Genomic DNA, 17,388 nt, shown 5'->3' on the forward strand with positions numbered 1-17,388 from the left:
ACGATTTCTTATATTTCACAGAAATCAGATTCATCTGCCCAGTGACAGTATTCACATACAATTTTAACTGAAATATACTCTACCAAAAGTTGCCAAAATCTTATTACAGAGTGTACACAAATATTTTTAGACTAATGGCTAGGGTCCTTTATGTCAGAATCAAACTGACACTATTGTCAACAAACAGTTTCACAAAGTAGAATAGTAAAGTAAAATAACCTACCTCCCACTCACCCCCCAAAAAAGAAAGAGAAAACAAGTTTAAAGGGTAAACCTAGTTTTCTGGATGAGTTTTGGGTCTAACTTGGATTTTGCTAGAATAGTCATTGAACATATAAAGCCTTGAGATAACACGGTAAGAACTGTGGTTGTGGAATTACTATACTGTGACCCACAAGAGGTCACATTTCAAGCTGAAGGACTCACAACCAGAAACACGAGTGCTAACATCTTCTATGACATTAGCTTACTGTGTTGCCCTGAGCAAGTCATTCAGCTAACTACTGGCTTCCTGTTTGTAGAGAGAATATTTACCTTCCTAACAAGAACTAGTTAATGATAGTAATGGAATTAGAAATGTGAAGTGCTATGAAAAGTCTATGTATCAGCTATTTCTCAGAATGTCAAATAGATGCTGAGACCATAAGATTACATCCCATTTGCTTTTTTTTTTTTTAAACCAAGAATGCCCCAATTTGTTTTTATGACACATGTCAATCCCAGATCAAGGACAACTTGTTCTGCTTTAGACATTACCAGCAAAGCCCATGAGACAGATGCTAATACTGTCACAGAACTCAAGAGGAAACAAAATATACAGAATATCAGTTTTGCAATATTTCCTGAAGAAATCTGGCAAAATATTTACAAATCAAGTAAATTACAAAGTAACTTCAAAAGGCATGTTGTACATCTACCCTAGCACAGTTGTACCTCCATTTTAAGAGCTACAAAACAATTTATTTTTAAAGGACTGCATTTCCATAGCTTGTGAAATTATATAATTGTAGAAAAGCTGAGCAAAGCAATGGATACAGTTGAAACTGCTCACCATATTAGTCAAATTCATTTGCACACAATTATTTTAGAAAGCTGTCTATATGTTATATGAAATCTCATGAATTATTTTCCATCAGTCTGGTTTAGAGTTAACTGCAAAATAAAGTGGTACTGCTGTATTAGAAGGAGAAACCCTTATGAATTTCCTCAAATCTGGCAATCTTGCTATAAAACCTGGGACCAAAATTAAAACAACTTTTACTGTAATACAGCATATAGCAGAGCCCTTGTGATTCTAATATACTAAGTATCAAGCTAATTAGCTGTCTCTTCTTTGGATTTTCCTCCAAACACCACACATCAGCTCTCAATTACGAGATAAAATATTAACGCATTCCAGGAATGTGTGTGAAGAGATTTAAACAGGCTACAGGAGGCATATCGCACTCTAACCCTGAATTACACCTGAATGTGCGCGCTACAAATGAGCTGCTGTAGCGTTTCCAGTGCAGCCATTCACTGGAGAAACCCAGCCCAGTTTGGTAGCCAGGGAAGCTGACAGCAGCGCAAGTGACATTCCTATGAACTACGCCTAATGGGCTCCCTCCACGCCAACCAGCGCGTGTGGACAAGTGCCTAGGCCACAAATGACACCCCTGGCACTGCCCCCGGCCTGCCCAGGCACGGGGAGGGGAACGCCCCGCCCTCTAGCTCCAAGCTTGCGCAGCAAGGGCCGAGCGACCCCCTCCCCCCCAAGTCAAGGGGGCTGCCCCAGCTGCGAAGTGAGCGGACACCTGGGCCCAGCAGAAGGAGAGAAGGGGGGGGGTAATGGCGCCTGGGGACTAGCAGCGGCCTGGGCGAACCAGGCCGCTGTGGGCGCCGAGAAAGACACAGCCCCAGCGCCGGGCCCGGGACTCCCGCCCCGCAGCCCCTTACTCACGGGCAGCTCCCCGACACTCAGGCGGCGGCGGCGGCAGGCGGAAGAAGCTGGGCCTCAGCCAGGGCAGCGCCTCCCCGTCCCGCCCCCGGCGGCGCCGCTCACACACACACCCCGCGCACATACACACGCACACCCGGGCCGGGCGCGTCCCGGCGCCAGCCGTCGTGCGCGGGAGAAGCTTGTACCGGCCCAGAGGCAAGCCCAGTGCAGGGGAGGACAAAGCACCCTGGCCTGGGCGCGAGCCAGCGCAGGACCCTACGCCACATATTAACCTATCCCTGAACCGCACCGAAGCCCTGGGCCTTTTTAAATTTCCAGAACCTGGGACAATTGCTCTCTTTGCACCCCAGGCCTGTATCTGGGGTCCGCTCTTCAGGTTAGGGCTTTTGTCTTTGTATATATTTATACAGGGTTTAGCACAGTTCTCACTGGAGCCTTTAAGTACCAGTGTATCTGAAATATTATTGCATAATGATAACAATAAGCACAAAGTGGGGTTTTTTGTAGGGGGTTACTCTAGGAATGTAAGTGACTATCAGATAAGCTTATGGAATAGTTGACTCCACTAGTCGCTTCCCTGGCCCTTGCTGCCTCTCAGAGAAGCAGCAAGGGAGGGAGCTGGTGCTGGGGGAACAGACCCCAGCACTGTCTCCAAGGGGAAGGGTATGGGGGTAGCAGGGAACTGGTGGTGCTTCACCTTTGAAATGTAGCAAAAGCCCTGGGGGGGAGGGGCTTTTGTACATTTCAAAAGCAGGGCACGTGGGGCCAGTGGGGCACTGCTTGAGTCCCCCCGCTGACCCTGTGCACCCAGGGTGCTTCTGACTTTGAAATGTAGCAAGTGCTAACAGGGTTCTTGCTACATTTCAAAGGCGGAGGTGCCCTTATCGACTAATTGAATAGTCGATGCAAATTGCATTGACTATTAAAGTAGTTGATTAATCTAAATTGAACATCCGACTCTCCCACTGAGTCTAGCTGTTGCTTCATCTCCTCTGACTCTCTCCATTAAGCTCTTTGGAAATCAGTCCTATTTCTATAGTGCTTTGTTCATATATGGTCTTATCATTACCTGTAAACTGAAGACAATAAATGACCCAGTCAGAATGCTATATTTCATATGTATATGCATTTCATATCACAACTACTCTCTCATATTATTTTAAAGGTCTGGATGCTATCAGCTTGGAATTTTACACTGTTTGGGTTGTTCTACTAACAGTATTTCAAAAGAGGAATTATAGAAATATGTTATTCCTACCCATATGTTAAAACTAAAAATCACAGAAAACTGCAACCAATTTTGGGATTTTTATTCCTTACCTCTAAAAGACAAATTTGCAAATGATTGCTGAAAAGAATGCCATATGGAAAGGCTAGCAGAAGGCCAACTAGTGAACCAGTTATATGTGCCAGTTTCAATTTGTCACACTTCTTATTTCTGGGAAATGTTTTATCCTTGTTTTGAACAAGAAAACTCTCGTTAGGAACAAGTTAAGAATACATTCTTCAAAATACATCTTTTGTGAATGGAAAAGAAGCATTATGCCTCTATTTGCATAACTCAATATAGGAAGGGGAAAAGACAAACACTCATAAAATTATATTAAATTATTTTAAAGAATTAGTCATTTTAGCAATAATCTAACACTAAAATTCTCCAATAACAACATCATGGGTTACAAAAATCATATTGAAATATCTTGCAGCTACAGGTGCATCAAAATAATCTTTTTCTTAACATGAGTAATTATAAAAAATGTTGGTTATATAAGTCCCAGTCCTGCAAAGATTCTCCCACACACATAAGTTTACACACCAGTTCTCCCATGCATAAAGTTAAGTATATGCATAAGGACTTCCCATTGAAGAATTTGGACCTCAGCTATAAAACATTGGTTTAAAACAGCCATTGTTCGGACTGCTACTCTCTTCCCTTTCCCCAAATGGTAGTCTTATCTTTAAAGTGAATCCCTTGTATACAATTCAGATAAAAAACAAACTTAAAATATTATTATTAGAGTATAACAAGCAGTAGACACATAAATGATGTTATTTCTACCTGAGGAACATACAGTCAAATTAATGGACAGAGATGTCAGGCATAAATAGTACATTATGAACCGTGAAACACCAGGAGCTAGATTCTGCCTTCAGTTACACCAAGGAAATCCCACTGCCATATGTAGTTGTAAATTTTCAGGGAAAGCTTTTCTGAGGGCTGGGTTTGCTGCTTTTGCACAAAATCTTGCCAGTCTAGATGCAGCCTAAGTGCTTTGTTCTCACCATAAAAGCAAAACGATACTCTGGTTTTAAAAAAGCTGGCAGATTTCACTCTGGTTTTAAGAAGGCTAACTAGCAGGCTATAAAAATAGCAGAGTGGACATAGCAGGGTCGTGGCTTGGGTTAGTCACCCATCCCCTAGCCTTCCCAACCCCAGGTCTGAGCACAGATGACTAGAATGAGCCTATGTTGCAATGTTCACAATACTATATTAAGCAGGCTAGCTCAAGCTGAACCAGTATGTGTCTGTCTACCTGACTTGGGAGGCACTCTCCCAGTTTCAGTGTAAACATATCCAAAATTGCTTTGGCTGTATGCTCAAGAACCTTGCCCCAATCTTGCAATCAGATTTGTACAGAATAGTGACTTACATTTGAGCTGTCTTAAATAAGTGGTTTTAGTCATTTGGGGGAGGGGAGTGGTATACATTTTCCTTGTGAAAACTGATACACTTCTGAAATAGTGTAAAAGCACCTAGATAACATAGTAATGAGAGCTTTGAAAATACTTTTGCTATTATATTATTTTGTTATATAGAGGTATAAGGCTTATAAGTTAAGTGGAAGGCTGGCATTTTTGTGTGGTCATTTAAGGTTGAAATTTGACCCCGTGAGGATCACACACAACTTGAATTTGAGCAGCCGCCTCCTCCCCCAAAGATAAAAAATAAAGCAGATTTTTAAAACGTGACAGTTTAAAGCCAATTTCATGAATTGTGGGGGGTCTGACTCATGGATTTTGAACCTCTGAAGACCCACTGAGCCAATGTAGAGTTCACTGTAGAATAGAGGTCTGTTTCTTGACTCCTAGTCCATACTGTGGGGCTACGTCTATATTGGCAAGATTTTGCGCAAATACTCTTTAACGCAAGAGTTTTTGCGTTAGAGTATTTGAGTAAGAGAGCGTCTACACTGGCATGTGCCTTTGCGCAAGAGATGTGCATTTGCGCAAAAGCATCTGTGCCAGTGTAGAAGCTATCTTGCGCAAGAAAGCTCTGATGGCCATTTTAGCCATCAGGCTTTCTTGCGCAAGAAATTAACATTGCCTGTCTACACTGGCCTCTTGTGCAAGAAGGCTTATCCCTGAGCAGGAGCACCAGAGTATTTGCACAAGAAGCACTGATTTTATACATTAGAATGTCAGTGTTCTTGCACAAGTACTCCCGGCCAGTGTAGACAGGTGGCAAGATTTTGCTAGAAGGGAGCTGTGCCCATAATGATTCCGGTGGAATCACCAGCCTGTGCCTCTGTGGAAGTCCCAAGCTTAGAGTGATCTTTTTTCCCTGGACTAGCCAAAGGGTAACACGAAAACATGCACTTGTCAGCTTGAGTCTCCCGAATTCCACATCATGTTTCAAATGTTGGGACTTCATCAAGAGGGTTTTTTTCTAAGTAGAAAAATCAAATACTTTTGTGGGCATTAGCTTACTTGTCCATTTCGTGGGAAGCTCCGGCTACCAGCCCTCACCTTCCAGGCTCCATCACTCCGCCTCGCGGCTGGACCGGGGCGCAGCCCAGGTGTCACGCGCGCAAGCACTTTAAAGAGCGTGGCTCAGAGAAACAGGTCAAGAGCCCCGCCTAGAGGGCGGCCTGGCGGCGAAACAGAGACGTAGGCAGATGCCGCTAGGGGCGGTACTCGGTGGAAGCGCAATGGCCGTGTGGGGTTCCCGGGGGCTGAGCTGCCCCGCCCGGCTTCTACTCGGTGTCCCGCGGGCGGCCGCGGGCTGGAGCAGCGGCCTCCGTCCGCGGCAGTCTGGTGAGTAGTCTCCGTGCCACCGGTGAGGCTGTCCCGCTGGGAAGAGAGCCGAGTGAGTTTCCGAGCCGTTTTTAGCAAAACGCCCAGGCTCATGCGACCCGAGGCCGTTGGATCACATCTGCTGATTCTGCCCTTGCTTGGTATTACAAGCCCATGGATTGTTATCCGTGAAGCTGTAGGTCCCAGGTTATTAGAGAGCCAGGGGGGATAAGGTGATAGGGTAGCACAGGTGCTGGAACTAGGGGTATAGGGACTGCTGCAGCACCAATTGACTTGAAGTGTTTCCCATCATATGCCGAGATTGCAGTTTGGTTCAGTGGTTCTCAAAGCCCCACACTACAAATTGTCCTCAGTAGGGTAGCGCTTCAAGATTTAAGAACACCAGCCTTGTGAACTGACTGGTGAACCACAGACTTACTCTGGAACCGGAAGTATGTGACGAAGCAGCAAGAGAGACACCCTCTAGTAAATACAGTACTTTTTGTTAAATGTAAACTATTTTTCAAAGACTAGGCAATAAAAGGAAATTACTGCTGTGCTTATTTCATTTAAATTAAGATGATTAAAAGCACTGTTTTCCTTCAAGTGAAGTTCCAAAGCCTATTAAGTTAATATTTAGTTGTAAATGTCTGAATCACCATCCTCTGGCCCACGAAAGCTCATCATCTAATAAACCATCTTGTTAGTCTTTAAAGTGCTACATTGTCCTGCATTTTGCTTCATCCTGTTTGCTGAGTTAGGAACATTCCCTTCTCCTGAGAATAGGACCACACAAGGTCTAAGCAATGAAGACTGACAGAGATAGTCCATATTTGGCTTCCAGTCTGCCTAATAGTTATCAGATGGTTTTGAGTAAATTTCAAATATTTTAATGTGCTTTTATTTATTTTTATTTTCTCTGGAGTCTGGACTTTGACTATACCGGGACCAAGAAATTTGGACCTTAACTAAAAATAGACTACATTGATTCTAGGATGACTGTAAAAACAGACAAGTGATATCTGGAAAGTTGAAAGAATTTCTCTTTAGAAATGAAAGTGACTTTTAATTACTGTTAAATTTTATGTGACTACTTCTCTAATTTAAAATGACTGTGGCACAGATTTTTAAAGCTATTTAGGTGTGCTAAATTGACTGTTAATGGATTGTTTGGGTCCTAAATGATTAAAATGCTTTTGAAATTACATAGCATTCCAATGTCTACCTGATGTAGGAGTCTGAGTTCAGCAATGCCAAAATACCTTAATTTAAGTATCTAAACTCATTATATAAAATGTTAATTTCAGAAAACTAGTCCCATAGTTTATTAGCACTCCCAGGAGATATGCTGTCACACCTTCAAAATGTACTCCAGCAAAACACACACAGACAAGATGTAAAAGAGTAGTCAAGTCGACTACAGGCAGTCCCCGGGTTACGTGGATCCAACTTTTATGTCGGATCCCTACTTACGAACGGGGTGAGGGAACCCTGAACTAGCTGCGCCCCCCTCCCCCACCAGCAGACTGCTGAGATGTGCCGCGGCGGTCCCGCTGCCCGTGTCCTCCGCGGCGAGAAGAGCCGCTACGCGTCTCCCTGGCAGCAGACCAGGGAGACGCGGAGCAAAGCCGCGGAGGACGCGGGCGGCGGGACCGCGGCGTGTCTGGGCGGTCCCGCTGCCCGCATCCTCCGCGGTGAGAAAAGCCGCTCTGCGTTTCCCTGGTCTGCTGGGGGGGGGGGGGGCGCGCAGCTAGTGCGTGCCCCCGCCCAGCAGACCAGGCTTTTCTCGCTGACGCCTGGGGTAGAGCAGCTGGGGGGCTGCCGGGTTGGTCCCATAGCGCCAAGGTGCGGCGCTACTGGACCAACCCAGCATCACCCTAGCTGCTCTGCACCAGGCATCCCCAAGTCAGCCGCTGTTGAAACTGATCAGCGGCTGATTCCAGGAAGCCCGGGGCACAGCAGCTCTGCCTCTGGCTTCCTGTAGTCAGCCGCTGGTCAGTTTCAGCAGCGGCTGACTTGGGAACACCTGGGGCAGAGCAGCTGGGGTGCTGCCGGGTTGGTCCAGTAGCACCGAGGAGCAGCGCTGCGGGACCAACCCAGCAGCACCCCAGCTGCTCTGCCCCAGGCGTGTCCGATTCAGCTGCTGCTGGTCAGTTTCAACAGCGACTGAATCTGGATGCCAGTTCCAACTTACATACAAATTCAACTTAAGAACAAACCTACAGTCCCTATCTTGTACATAACCCGGGGACTGCCTGTACTCATGTCCCCTCACTCTGCTGACTCTCTAGCAGAAGCAGTAAGGGGAGGGGACGCAGGAGCCAGATTAAAAGCTGGTTACCTCCAGCACCATCTCCATGGTGCCTCTTGCCCCTTGCCCTGCTGCTTCTATCAAAGGCAGCAGCGCAGGGGAGGCTGCTTCAGCAGCAGCCCCTGTCTGCAGGATGGGAGGTGCTCCAGCGGGGAGCTAGGAGCCCCCCTAAACCATGGACAGGAGTTGCTGAGGCAAAGCAGCCCATCTTTGGTCCACCACACCACTGGGACCCCCGTGGGCAGGGGTGCTGAACTTGGTGCAAGCACGGCTCAATCCTGGTTCACGCCAGGTCCAGGAGCTATGTCCTCGCAGCCCTGCAGTTTATATGTAGAAGAAGTCAGGCTGCCTGCATGCCTGGCGCTTACAACATTTAAATTGCAGTAGTGGTAGCTCCTTTTTAGTATCTTCCCTTATCAACTACACGATTACTCAAATACCTGCCTCTTAACATACACACACATGCACAAAATAAATATCTTTTTAGGCCTTTTTCTTGTACATCAAATGTCTTACTTTATTACCATCCTCATGTTCGTAAAACAATTAAGTGGAATGGGTCTATGACCAGCTAGTGGGAAACCAAGAATATAAAAAAAATTATAAATCAACATTCATTTTGAAGTGCCAAAGAGTGTATTTAACCCTTTCCTCCTAAGAGTTTTATTACAACTCAAATGAACCTGAGAGACAACACAATCATTAACATATTAGCAGAAAACACAGCCTGCATTTTTGTGGTTTAAGACTATACCTGTGTTGACAGTAGGTTTTCCTCATTTTCAAGCTGCAAAAATAAACCATTTGGTTGTAAGTATTAATCAGATATGTAGTAAAACCCAGTTATTTGAGCTATCTCACAATATCTTTTAAAATCCACTTAAGGAAGAAATATAAACATACATGTAGGCTTAATTTCTAATCGGGGGAAGCACTGACTAGGATAACCATAATGACAGTGGAATAACTCAGGCTCACTTAAATATCTGTAAACTTGCCAATTATTGATTTACCATGCTAAATTCCTCCAAACTGGAGCATCTTGCATTTTTTTAGCATGATTAATAGTTTTCCCAAGATTTCTGGAAACTACATGATTTTTCGCTTCTTGTGGGATAACAGTCTTTTTCTTTTCCTAGGTCTGAGAACTGTAAATGTGATCTCACGTAATCTTGGCACTGCTGCTGATTACAGTGTTTCCTATAAAGAACTCAGAGGCTTGCTAAAATCACAAACCACTCATATTGATGTTCGAGAGAAGTGGGAAATTGAACAGTTGGGAAAAATTCCTGGATCCATCAACATACCATGTAAGTTATACGTATCACTGCATAGCAACAAGATCAGAAGTCGTAAGCCTAAACTTGCAAACAAACCTTGGTGACTAACAAAAACAAGTTGTGATACTTACGGAAAAGTCTTCTGGAAAACTAGTGTAAATCTTCACAAATAAATCTCCTTTATGAATTACACATCCAGTTTTTGCATCTATTCTTGCAGTGGGTGAGGTTGTTGAAGCTCTACAGATGAACTCAAAAGACTTTAAAAGACGGTATAATCAAGATATGCCTACTAAATCTGACCATCTAGTCTTTTCCTGCATGGCAGGTGTGCGAAGCAAGAAGGCATTGGATATTGCTATGTCTTTGGGCTTCAGCAGGTAAGCAGTTGAAGTACTGTCTGGGTAAGTTCCTGCATGGACAACAGGATTAATGGGAAAATACACTTTCTGCAAATTGGGGCCCTTCCCTGGTGGTCTTAGGGTACATTAAAGAGGCTGAAAAGACATGAAATCTCCCATTCTGTACTGCTATTTCTATCTTCATATTAGCTGCGTACATATTCCCTCAGGAAGGGATGCTCAGATAAAATTTCTGGATGCCATAAATCACTGCCGCTGGGAGCAGCTTGTCATGGATCCCACAAGGGAAGAGGCAGTCTCTTATTTAAGTGGTGTGCAGAGGAAAATAGAGCTGAACTGCTTGGTAATAATGAGCATTATGTAATTAAACTTAACGTCATTGTATGGGGGGAAATGCCATAGAAACCCATCACAGTAGCACTTAACTTCAAAAGGGGGAACTACACAAAAATGAGGATGCTAAACAGAAATTAGAGGAAACAGTTACACTGATGAAATGCCTGAAAACTGCGTGGAAGGTAAACACCATAATGTACACTCAAACTAAATAAACAGTAAGAGAACAAACACATTCTGAACAGCAGAGTAAGAGGCAATTACAGGTAAAAAGTCATCTAAAAATTGGAAGTAAGATCCTAGTGAGGAAAATAAGAGCATAAACTCTAGCAAATCAAGTGTAAAAGTATAACTAGATAGGCCAAGAAAAAACTGGAAGATCAAGTACATCACAGGCAAAGGAGCACTTTAGAAAGACAAAGCTGTTGCAGACAAATTAAATGAATTATTTTCATCGCTAGCTATGGATTGGGGTAGGGTGGAGACAGAGGTATTTGTGGTTTGCATAGTTTTTGTTTTGAGAAATCTGAGGAACTGCCGCAGATTGAGGCTTCAGAGGAGGTTTTGGAACAAACTGATAAACATTAAGGGTGCGTCTACACTGCACTGTTATTTCTGCAGTGATAACTAGCGTTATTTTTAAATGAGTGTTTACACAGCCATTCTGAAATAACTTTGAAATAATGGATGGCTTATTCCAAAATCTGTAAATCTCATTCTACAAGGAATAACGCCTAATCTGAAATAGCTATTTCAAAATAAGGTGTGTGTAGACACTCCACTGCTCCTATTTCGAAATAGAATTGCCTTGGTGAGGGGTTAAGTTATTCCTCCTCAGTGCCACCTGTGGCTCTAAATCAAGATAGCACATCTACATTAAGGAACCCTACCCAGGCTAATTTTGAGGCTTCCCTGCAGTGTAGACTTACTATTTTGGAGTAAGTATTCCAGAATAGTTTATTTTGAAATAAGCGTGCAGTGTAGACACGTGCCCATAGTCACCAGGATCAGATGGTATTTAAGACTTCTGAAAGAACTCAAATATGAAATTGCAGACTACAAACCATTGTTAATAGTTATATCACTTAAATAAGCCTCTGGCCTAGACAATTGAAGGCTGGCTAATAAAACAAGTTTTTTAAAAAAGTTCTAGAATGATCCTACCAATTATAGGCCAGTAAACCTGCCTTCAGTACCAGGCAAACTGGTTGAAACTAGTCAACAGAAGAATCAGCCATAAACACAATTTGTTGGGGAAGAGTCAACATGACTTTTGTAAAAGATAATCATGCATCATCGGGAGGTGCAAACAAACATGATGCTGTCAGCGTAGTGTACTCTGACTTTCAGAAAGCCTTTGACATGGCTTCTCAGAAAAGACTTAAGCAGTCATGAGGTAAGAAGGAAGGTCCTCTCATAGGGTACGTCTAGACTACATGCCTCTGTCGTCAGAGGCATGTAGATTAGGCTACCAGGCATAGGAAAATGAAGCGGCGATTTAAATAATCGCCGCTTCATTTAAATGTACATGGCTGCCACGCTGAGCCGATCAGCTGTTTGTCAGCTCAGCGCAGTAGTCTGGACGCGCGGGTGTCTACATCAAAGGCATTTGTCGACCATCCAGGTATGCCTCCTGGGATGAGGTTTACCTGGGTAGTCGACAAATGCCTTTGATGTCAACACCCGCGCGTCCAGACTACCGCGCTGAGCTGACAAACAGCTGATCGGCTCAGCGCGGCAGCCATGTAAATTTAAATGAAGCGGCAATTATTTAAATTGCCGCTTCATTTTCCTATGCCTGGTAGCCTAATCTACATGCCTCTGGCGACAGAGGCATGTAGTCTAGACGTACCCATAGATCTCTAATTGGTTAAAAGATAGGAAACGAAAGGTAGGAATAAACAGGCAGCTTTTACAATGGAAAGATAAATAGCTCTGTCTGCCCCATTTTCCATACTTACAAAAATCTTGAATAGCAGAGGTCTCTGTTGATTTGGGGGGGAGGAGGGAAGGGAAAGGAATGAGACAGTGAGGTGGCACAATCTGTAGATGAGCTGTAGATGTAACTTTCTAAATCCAAAACTCATTGCAAGAGTTAAAGTGATCTCAATAGATGGCCTGACAAAATTCAGTGTTAAGAAGTGACAAAGTAGTGTACACTGAGGGGAGGGGGGGAATCCTAACTACACAAACTATTGGGGTCTGAATTAGATGTTACCTCTCTCTAAAGAGTTCTTGGAGTCTTTGCAGATAGTTCTCTGATAACATCTGCTGAGTGCATTGGCAGGCAAAACTAACCATGTCTCTTTCCTAATGATTCCTAACAATCAAAATACCATGTCTAGATGTGAATCTATGGTACACTCATATCTTGAATACTGCATGCATTTCTGATTATTTCATTTCCAAAAAGAAACATTAGAATTCGAGAAGGTGCAAAAAAGGGCAACGAAAAGTTCCATACATATGATCAGCTTTCATACAAAGAGAAATTAAAAAGACTAGGACTGGTCAGTTTAGAAAAGGGACTACTAATGGGAGATGTGGGTGTGGAGAAAGTGAGTATGGAAATATTTTACTCCTTCACAAAACATCAAATTCAGAAAACCAGATGAAATTCAGAGGTGGCAGGTAGGAAGTACTACTAGTTCATGGAACATACAGTCAAGCTGTGGAACTCATGGCCATGAGATGTTTTGAAAGCCAAAAGTATAACTATTTTAAAAGGATAAGTTAATGGACGATAGTTCCATCAATCACTATTAACCAGATGCTTAGGGATGCAACCCTATACTCAGGGTGCCTCTACCCCCTCCAACTGCCAGAAGCATTTGGCACAAGCCATGGTTAGAGACCGGATTCTGGGCTAGATGGACCAGTAGTAGTTACAGCTACTTCTGTGCTATAACTCTCCTGCTCAGGTGGAAAATGCACCCTCCTGAGCACAGCAAGTTACAGTGCTGTAAAGCACCAGTGTAAAAAGACTCATTGTTAGCTACTCCTCTCGTGGAGGTGGTTTATGTACAGTGCTGGCAGAACTGTCCCTGCGCTGGAGCCATGACCAACTCTGCTGCACACTGCCACAGTTACACTCTATGCTTAGTGTAAACAAAGCCTCTAGTATGGCTATTGTCATCTTAAGGGTCCAGATGAAGATTCAAGAATAAAAACAGAGTAATTAGTGTCTAAACCATAGCTATTTTTAATTATGGCTATCTAAAAATGGTACTCTGCAGATCTTCTCCCAGTGTGTATTCAGAGACATCTCTGTTCAATCAGTAACCAGATCTCTTCCCCCCCCCACCCCCCCCAGCTCTGCAAACTAGAATAGCTCTGGGATACTGAGCTGAACTTATATATTAGCAAAACTGTTGGCTAAGTGGCAATTGCAATACTATCTGTTCAACCCTATTGTCTTCAATCTATGCCCTCAATTATATAGTCCTTTGCCAGTTTTCTCAGGTGTATGGTAATTAAGGGCATAACATGACTGCACAGGTATAAAATGAAAGTAGCTCTTAGTTACGGAATTCTTATGACTTTCATGCTCCAGACTGCATTTGAACAGCTGACAGTCTAAGCTCTAGTAAATTGAGCAAATACTTACATAGAAATTGTTCATACCAAAGTGGGACTCCCCAACTTCAGTCTTATACTCCTGAGTAGAACCAAACTAAGCCATCCATAATTCCATTTTCGTTGACTTTTTCATGTCTTGAAATACCAGTTTCATATTGCTTTACTAAGAAGTTTTTGTTTCTTCCTTTTTTTAAAAAAATGGTTGTTTTTGTAAATTTAAATAAAAATCCTTGGTTAATGTCCAGACAGTTCATTTTAAAGTGTCATTCTGGCCCTAAATGTGCCACTGCTCCTTTATGGTATCTAAGTACCACAGCATTTGGGATAGCTGTGGGGAACCAGAAAGTTAGAGCCTTTACTTTTTCCTCACCTACATGAATATAGTGAATAATCTCCTTGTTGGTAATACTTTTAATTTGACATCCATTTAAAAAACATAACTGGTTCCTAGTTCTCCATTGGGTAGCATGTTTTCCATACACACTTATTTGACAGCAGTGATGGATTTTTAAAAGACTCTAACTAGTGCAATTGTGAGGCCAGAATGGCTTTACCTTTGTAATTGTTTGAAATGTTAGCACTGGATTATCTATGCATTCAAGAGGTTATTTTATGCATCCCTTTAGAGACTGTATAGATCAGACATGAATGAATCTCTGGAAGAGCGGTTAGGACAGATTGATATCACTTAAAACTTCTGAAGTAAAGTGGATCTACTATTAAACATCTTCTTGTTCAAATTTTATTAAACATTGGGGCTGCATCTAGACTGGCATGATTTTTCTGCAAACGCTTTTAATGGAAAAGAGCGTCTAGATTGGCACGGATGCTTTTGCGCAAAAGCACTTTTTGCAGAAAAGTGTCCGTGCCAATCTAGACGCGGTTTTGTGCAAGAAAGCCCCGATCGCCATTTTTGCCATCGGGGCTTTTTTGCGCAAAACAGTTTTTACCTGTCTGCACTGGCCCTCTTGCGCAAAAGCATTTGTGCAAGAGGGCTTATCCCTGAGCAGGAGCATCATAGTATTTGCGCAAGAACACTGACAATCTTACATGAGATCGTCAGTGTTCTCGCGCAAATTCAAGCGGCCAGTGTAGACAGCTGGCAAGTCTTTTTTTCCCCTCCCCCCCAATACAATATGCATGGACTGTGCCACCACTTGTTTGATCCTTACTTAGTCCCCCATGATATTTCAGTTAGTGATCTTGCTATTCATTTTCTCTAAGTGAAATAAGCCATACAACCACTGCATTTTGTTCTGGTTTTGCAATAGTGAACACACTGTCACTTACTATTGTAAAATCTTATGACAAGAAACTAAACTGTTTAATTTTAAAGAGTCAACTAGACTTCATACTCTTCTCACAAGTTTATCTATACTAGCATCTCTAAAACATTAACCGTCTTCTGTATACTTTCAGAGTTCAGCACTATGCTGGTGGCTTCGAGGAGTGGGCAAAATATGAACTGCCAGAGGGAAAAAAATGACAATTTTTGGAATATTAACCTTATTATAGTGTCCTGAAATCTTCAGGTGGCTAGTAATATTAGTATGAAATAAAATTAACAATGGAGAATGTAGTGTAAATGGGAATATTTATTTAAATACTAAACTTAATACACTGTTAAATGTAGCTGATTATTCTGAATTTTAAATTGTGATTTGAACATTCTATTTGTGTAGTCTTCAATGCTCACTTTCCCTTGATCACATGTTAAAATTACTATGGAACTATTCCATAAATAAAAAATGTCTCTACTGTAAAAACTGAACATACAATACAATAGTGATATACTTCAAAAATGTACAGCAGGGGATCATGATTAAACATATTAAGAAACTTAACTATGTCAAGCAATTTTTATATATTCCTCTTAATATCTAGAAATGTCAGACTTTTAATTGGGTTGGAATGATACTTCAGAGCCAACTGACACTAATCAGCATATAGCAGCTGTTCTTAACCTGTCTGTTCTGTCAGAGCAAATACAAAGGGGAAAAAGCAGATCCTGCAAACACAAAGGTGACTCTAAAATTTTACAGCAAAATACGAGTCTGGCTACAGAAGCTATGCATAAGGTTATGCATTCGTATTTCAAGACAGTATAGTAACATTTCTTTAAGGCACATTTCGAGGTTTCAGGCAGAAAACTCCAATCTCAAAGATTGTGAAATAAGACTTCAGGTGTATGATATGACAGTTTAGATGTGATAATTTAGAGTAGGATTCTTCAGAATGCAAGGGAAGTAGAACTCTCTAGATTTACAGAGCAGTTATTAGCAATCTCTGTTTCAAGTACATTTACTTTTTTTATAGTGAATCCCTAATGGGGCACTGTAGTCACAAAATTGACTCAAGTTACACACATTGCCTTTTCTTGTTCTTCATACTACTGCAAAGTGACTTCCAAGGCAATGAAGAAATTGGAATATGAATGTCATTATGCAACATTTTCCCTGTCAAGCGGTTCTGTTGTGCATAGATTTTATAATTTGTTGCAAGTTAATCACTGACTACTCACTATAGCATTCCCCTGTAACTTTCCACAGGCATATAGGAAGAAATGTGGATTTCCCCCCCCCCTCCTTTTAGAGATGTCTCATGGTATGCAATCCCAAAAGGCCTGACTCTCTAAAGCACTAAGCCAACCATCCCCTTCTTTTTAAAAGAAGATAGCCCTATGGAAGGGCACTTTTCAACAGTAGAAGTCTTTTTCCTCCCCAGCCAACTTGTTTGACAGATTCTTGATCTGCTGATAAGGGCACACCGAAGTCCTTTCTCTCAGGCTTTTATTGAGGGTTATAGGAAGCTTTCTTAATGTAGATGTGCAATTGGTGGTGTTAATTTATATCTATCTTAAATGGTTGAACAAATAAGTGGGGATGGGCACTCTACATCTTTTAATGAAGATTTTTGACTCCCTACTAACCCCCAGAAATGATTATATCACCTCCTTAGGAAACCCATTCCAGTGCTTCACTACCCCCCTAGTGAAACAGTTTTTCATAATATCCAACCAAGACCTCCCCCACTGTCATGTGAGACCATTGCTCCTTGTTTGTCATCCATCACTACTGAGAACAGCCTCTCATCAGGAAATTGAAGGCTGCTATCAAATCCCTCCTCACACTTCTCTTCTGCAGAATAAATAAGCGCAAATCCCTCAGCTTCTCTTCCTAGGTCATGTGCTCCAGCACTCTAATCATTTTGGTTGCCCTCCGTTGGACCCTCTCCAATGCATCTACATCCTTTCGGAGAGGGGGGAGGTAGAATTGGAGGCAGTACTCCAGATGTGCCAAATAAAGGGGAATAATAACTTCTCTAGATTTGCTGGCAATGCTCCTCCTAATGCACCCTAATATGCCATTAGCCTTCTTGGCTACAAGGACACACTGTTGACGCATTCAGTTTCTCATCCACTATAATCCCCACATCCTTTTCTGCTGAACTGATACTTAGCCAGTTGATTCCCAGGGTGTAACAATGCTTGGGATTCTTCCTACCCAAGTGCAGGACTATGCACTGGTCCTTGTTGAACCTCGTCAGATTTCTTTTGGTCCAATCCTC

General features: G+C 42.5%; 2 protein-coding genes across 4 annotated transcripts in view; one reads left to right on the forward strand and one right to left on the reverse strand.

The window, feature by feature from the left end:
- Positions 1 to 5,729, reverse strand: part of USP45 (ubiquitin specific peptidase 45) — a 107,444-nt gene extending 101,715 nt beyond the window's left edge. Inside the window, exon 1 of one of the 3 annotated variants that reach the window (XM_075923924.2) lies at positions 5,648 to 5,729. The gene's annotated coding sequence lies outside the window, so the exon portion shown is untranslated. Of the gene's footprint in view, positions 1 to 1,939; positions 2,118 to 5,647 lie in introns of those variants that run through there. The other 2 variants (XM_075923923.2, XM_075923925.2) reach the window with 2 other exon arrangements.
- Positions 5,730 to 5,844: 115 nt separating this feature from the next.
- On the forward strand, positions 5,845 to 15,665 carry LOC102449040 (thiosulfate sulfurtransferase like domain containing 3). The gene is made up of 4 exons (XM_006118435.5): positions 5,845 to 5,974; positions 9,404 to 9,574; positions 9,765 to 9,924; positions 15,241 to 15,665. Exons 1-4 carry the CDS (start codon positions 5,869 to 5,871, stop codon positions 15,305 to 15,307), a joined length of 504 nt encoding a protein of 167 aa, XP_006118497.3. The 5' UTR covers positions 5,845 to 5,868; the 3' UTR covers positions 15,308 to 15,665.
- The last annotated feature ends 1,723 nt before the right edge of the window (positions 15,666 to 17,388 follow it).

The sequence above is a fragment of the Pelodiscus sinensis genome, chromosome 3, assembly GCF_052426305.1.
Source record: "Pelodiscus sinensis isolate ZL-2025 chromosome 3, ASM5242630v1, whole genome shotgun sequence".
NCBI classification, from domain to species: domain Eukaryota; kingdom Metazoa; phylum Chordata; order Testudines; family Trionychidae; genus Pelodiscus; species Pelodiscus sinensis.

What these genes read in the sequence shown, in the direction of transcription:
- LOC102449040 (XM_006118435.5), top strand. Translation starts at nt 5,869, where the DNA reads ATGGCCGTGTGGGGTTCCCGGGGGCTGAGCTGCCCCGCCCGGCTTCTA. An exon ending in CCTCCGTCCGCGGCAGTCTG is followed by an intron (nt 5,975 to 9,403) that starts GTGAGTAGTCTC and finishes TTCTTTTCCTAG; the next exon opens with GTCTGAGAACTGTAAATGTG. An exon ending in ATGTCTTTGGGCTTCAGCAG is followed by an intron (nt 9,925 to 15,240) that starts GTAAGCAGTTGA and finishes GTATACTTTCAG; the next exon opens with AGTTCAGCACTATGCTGGTG.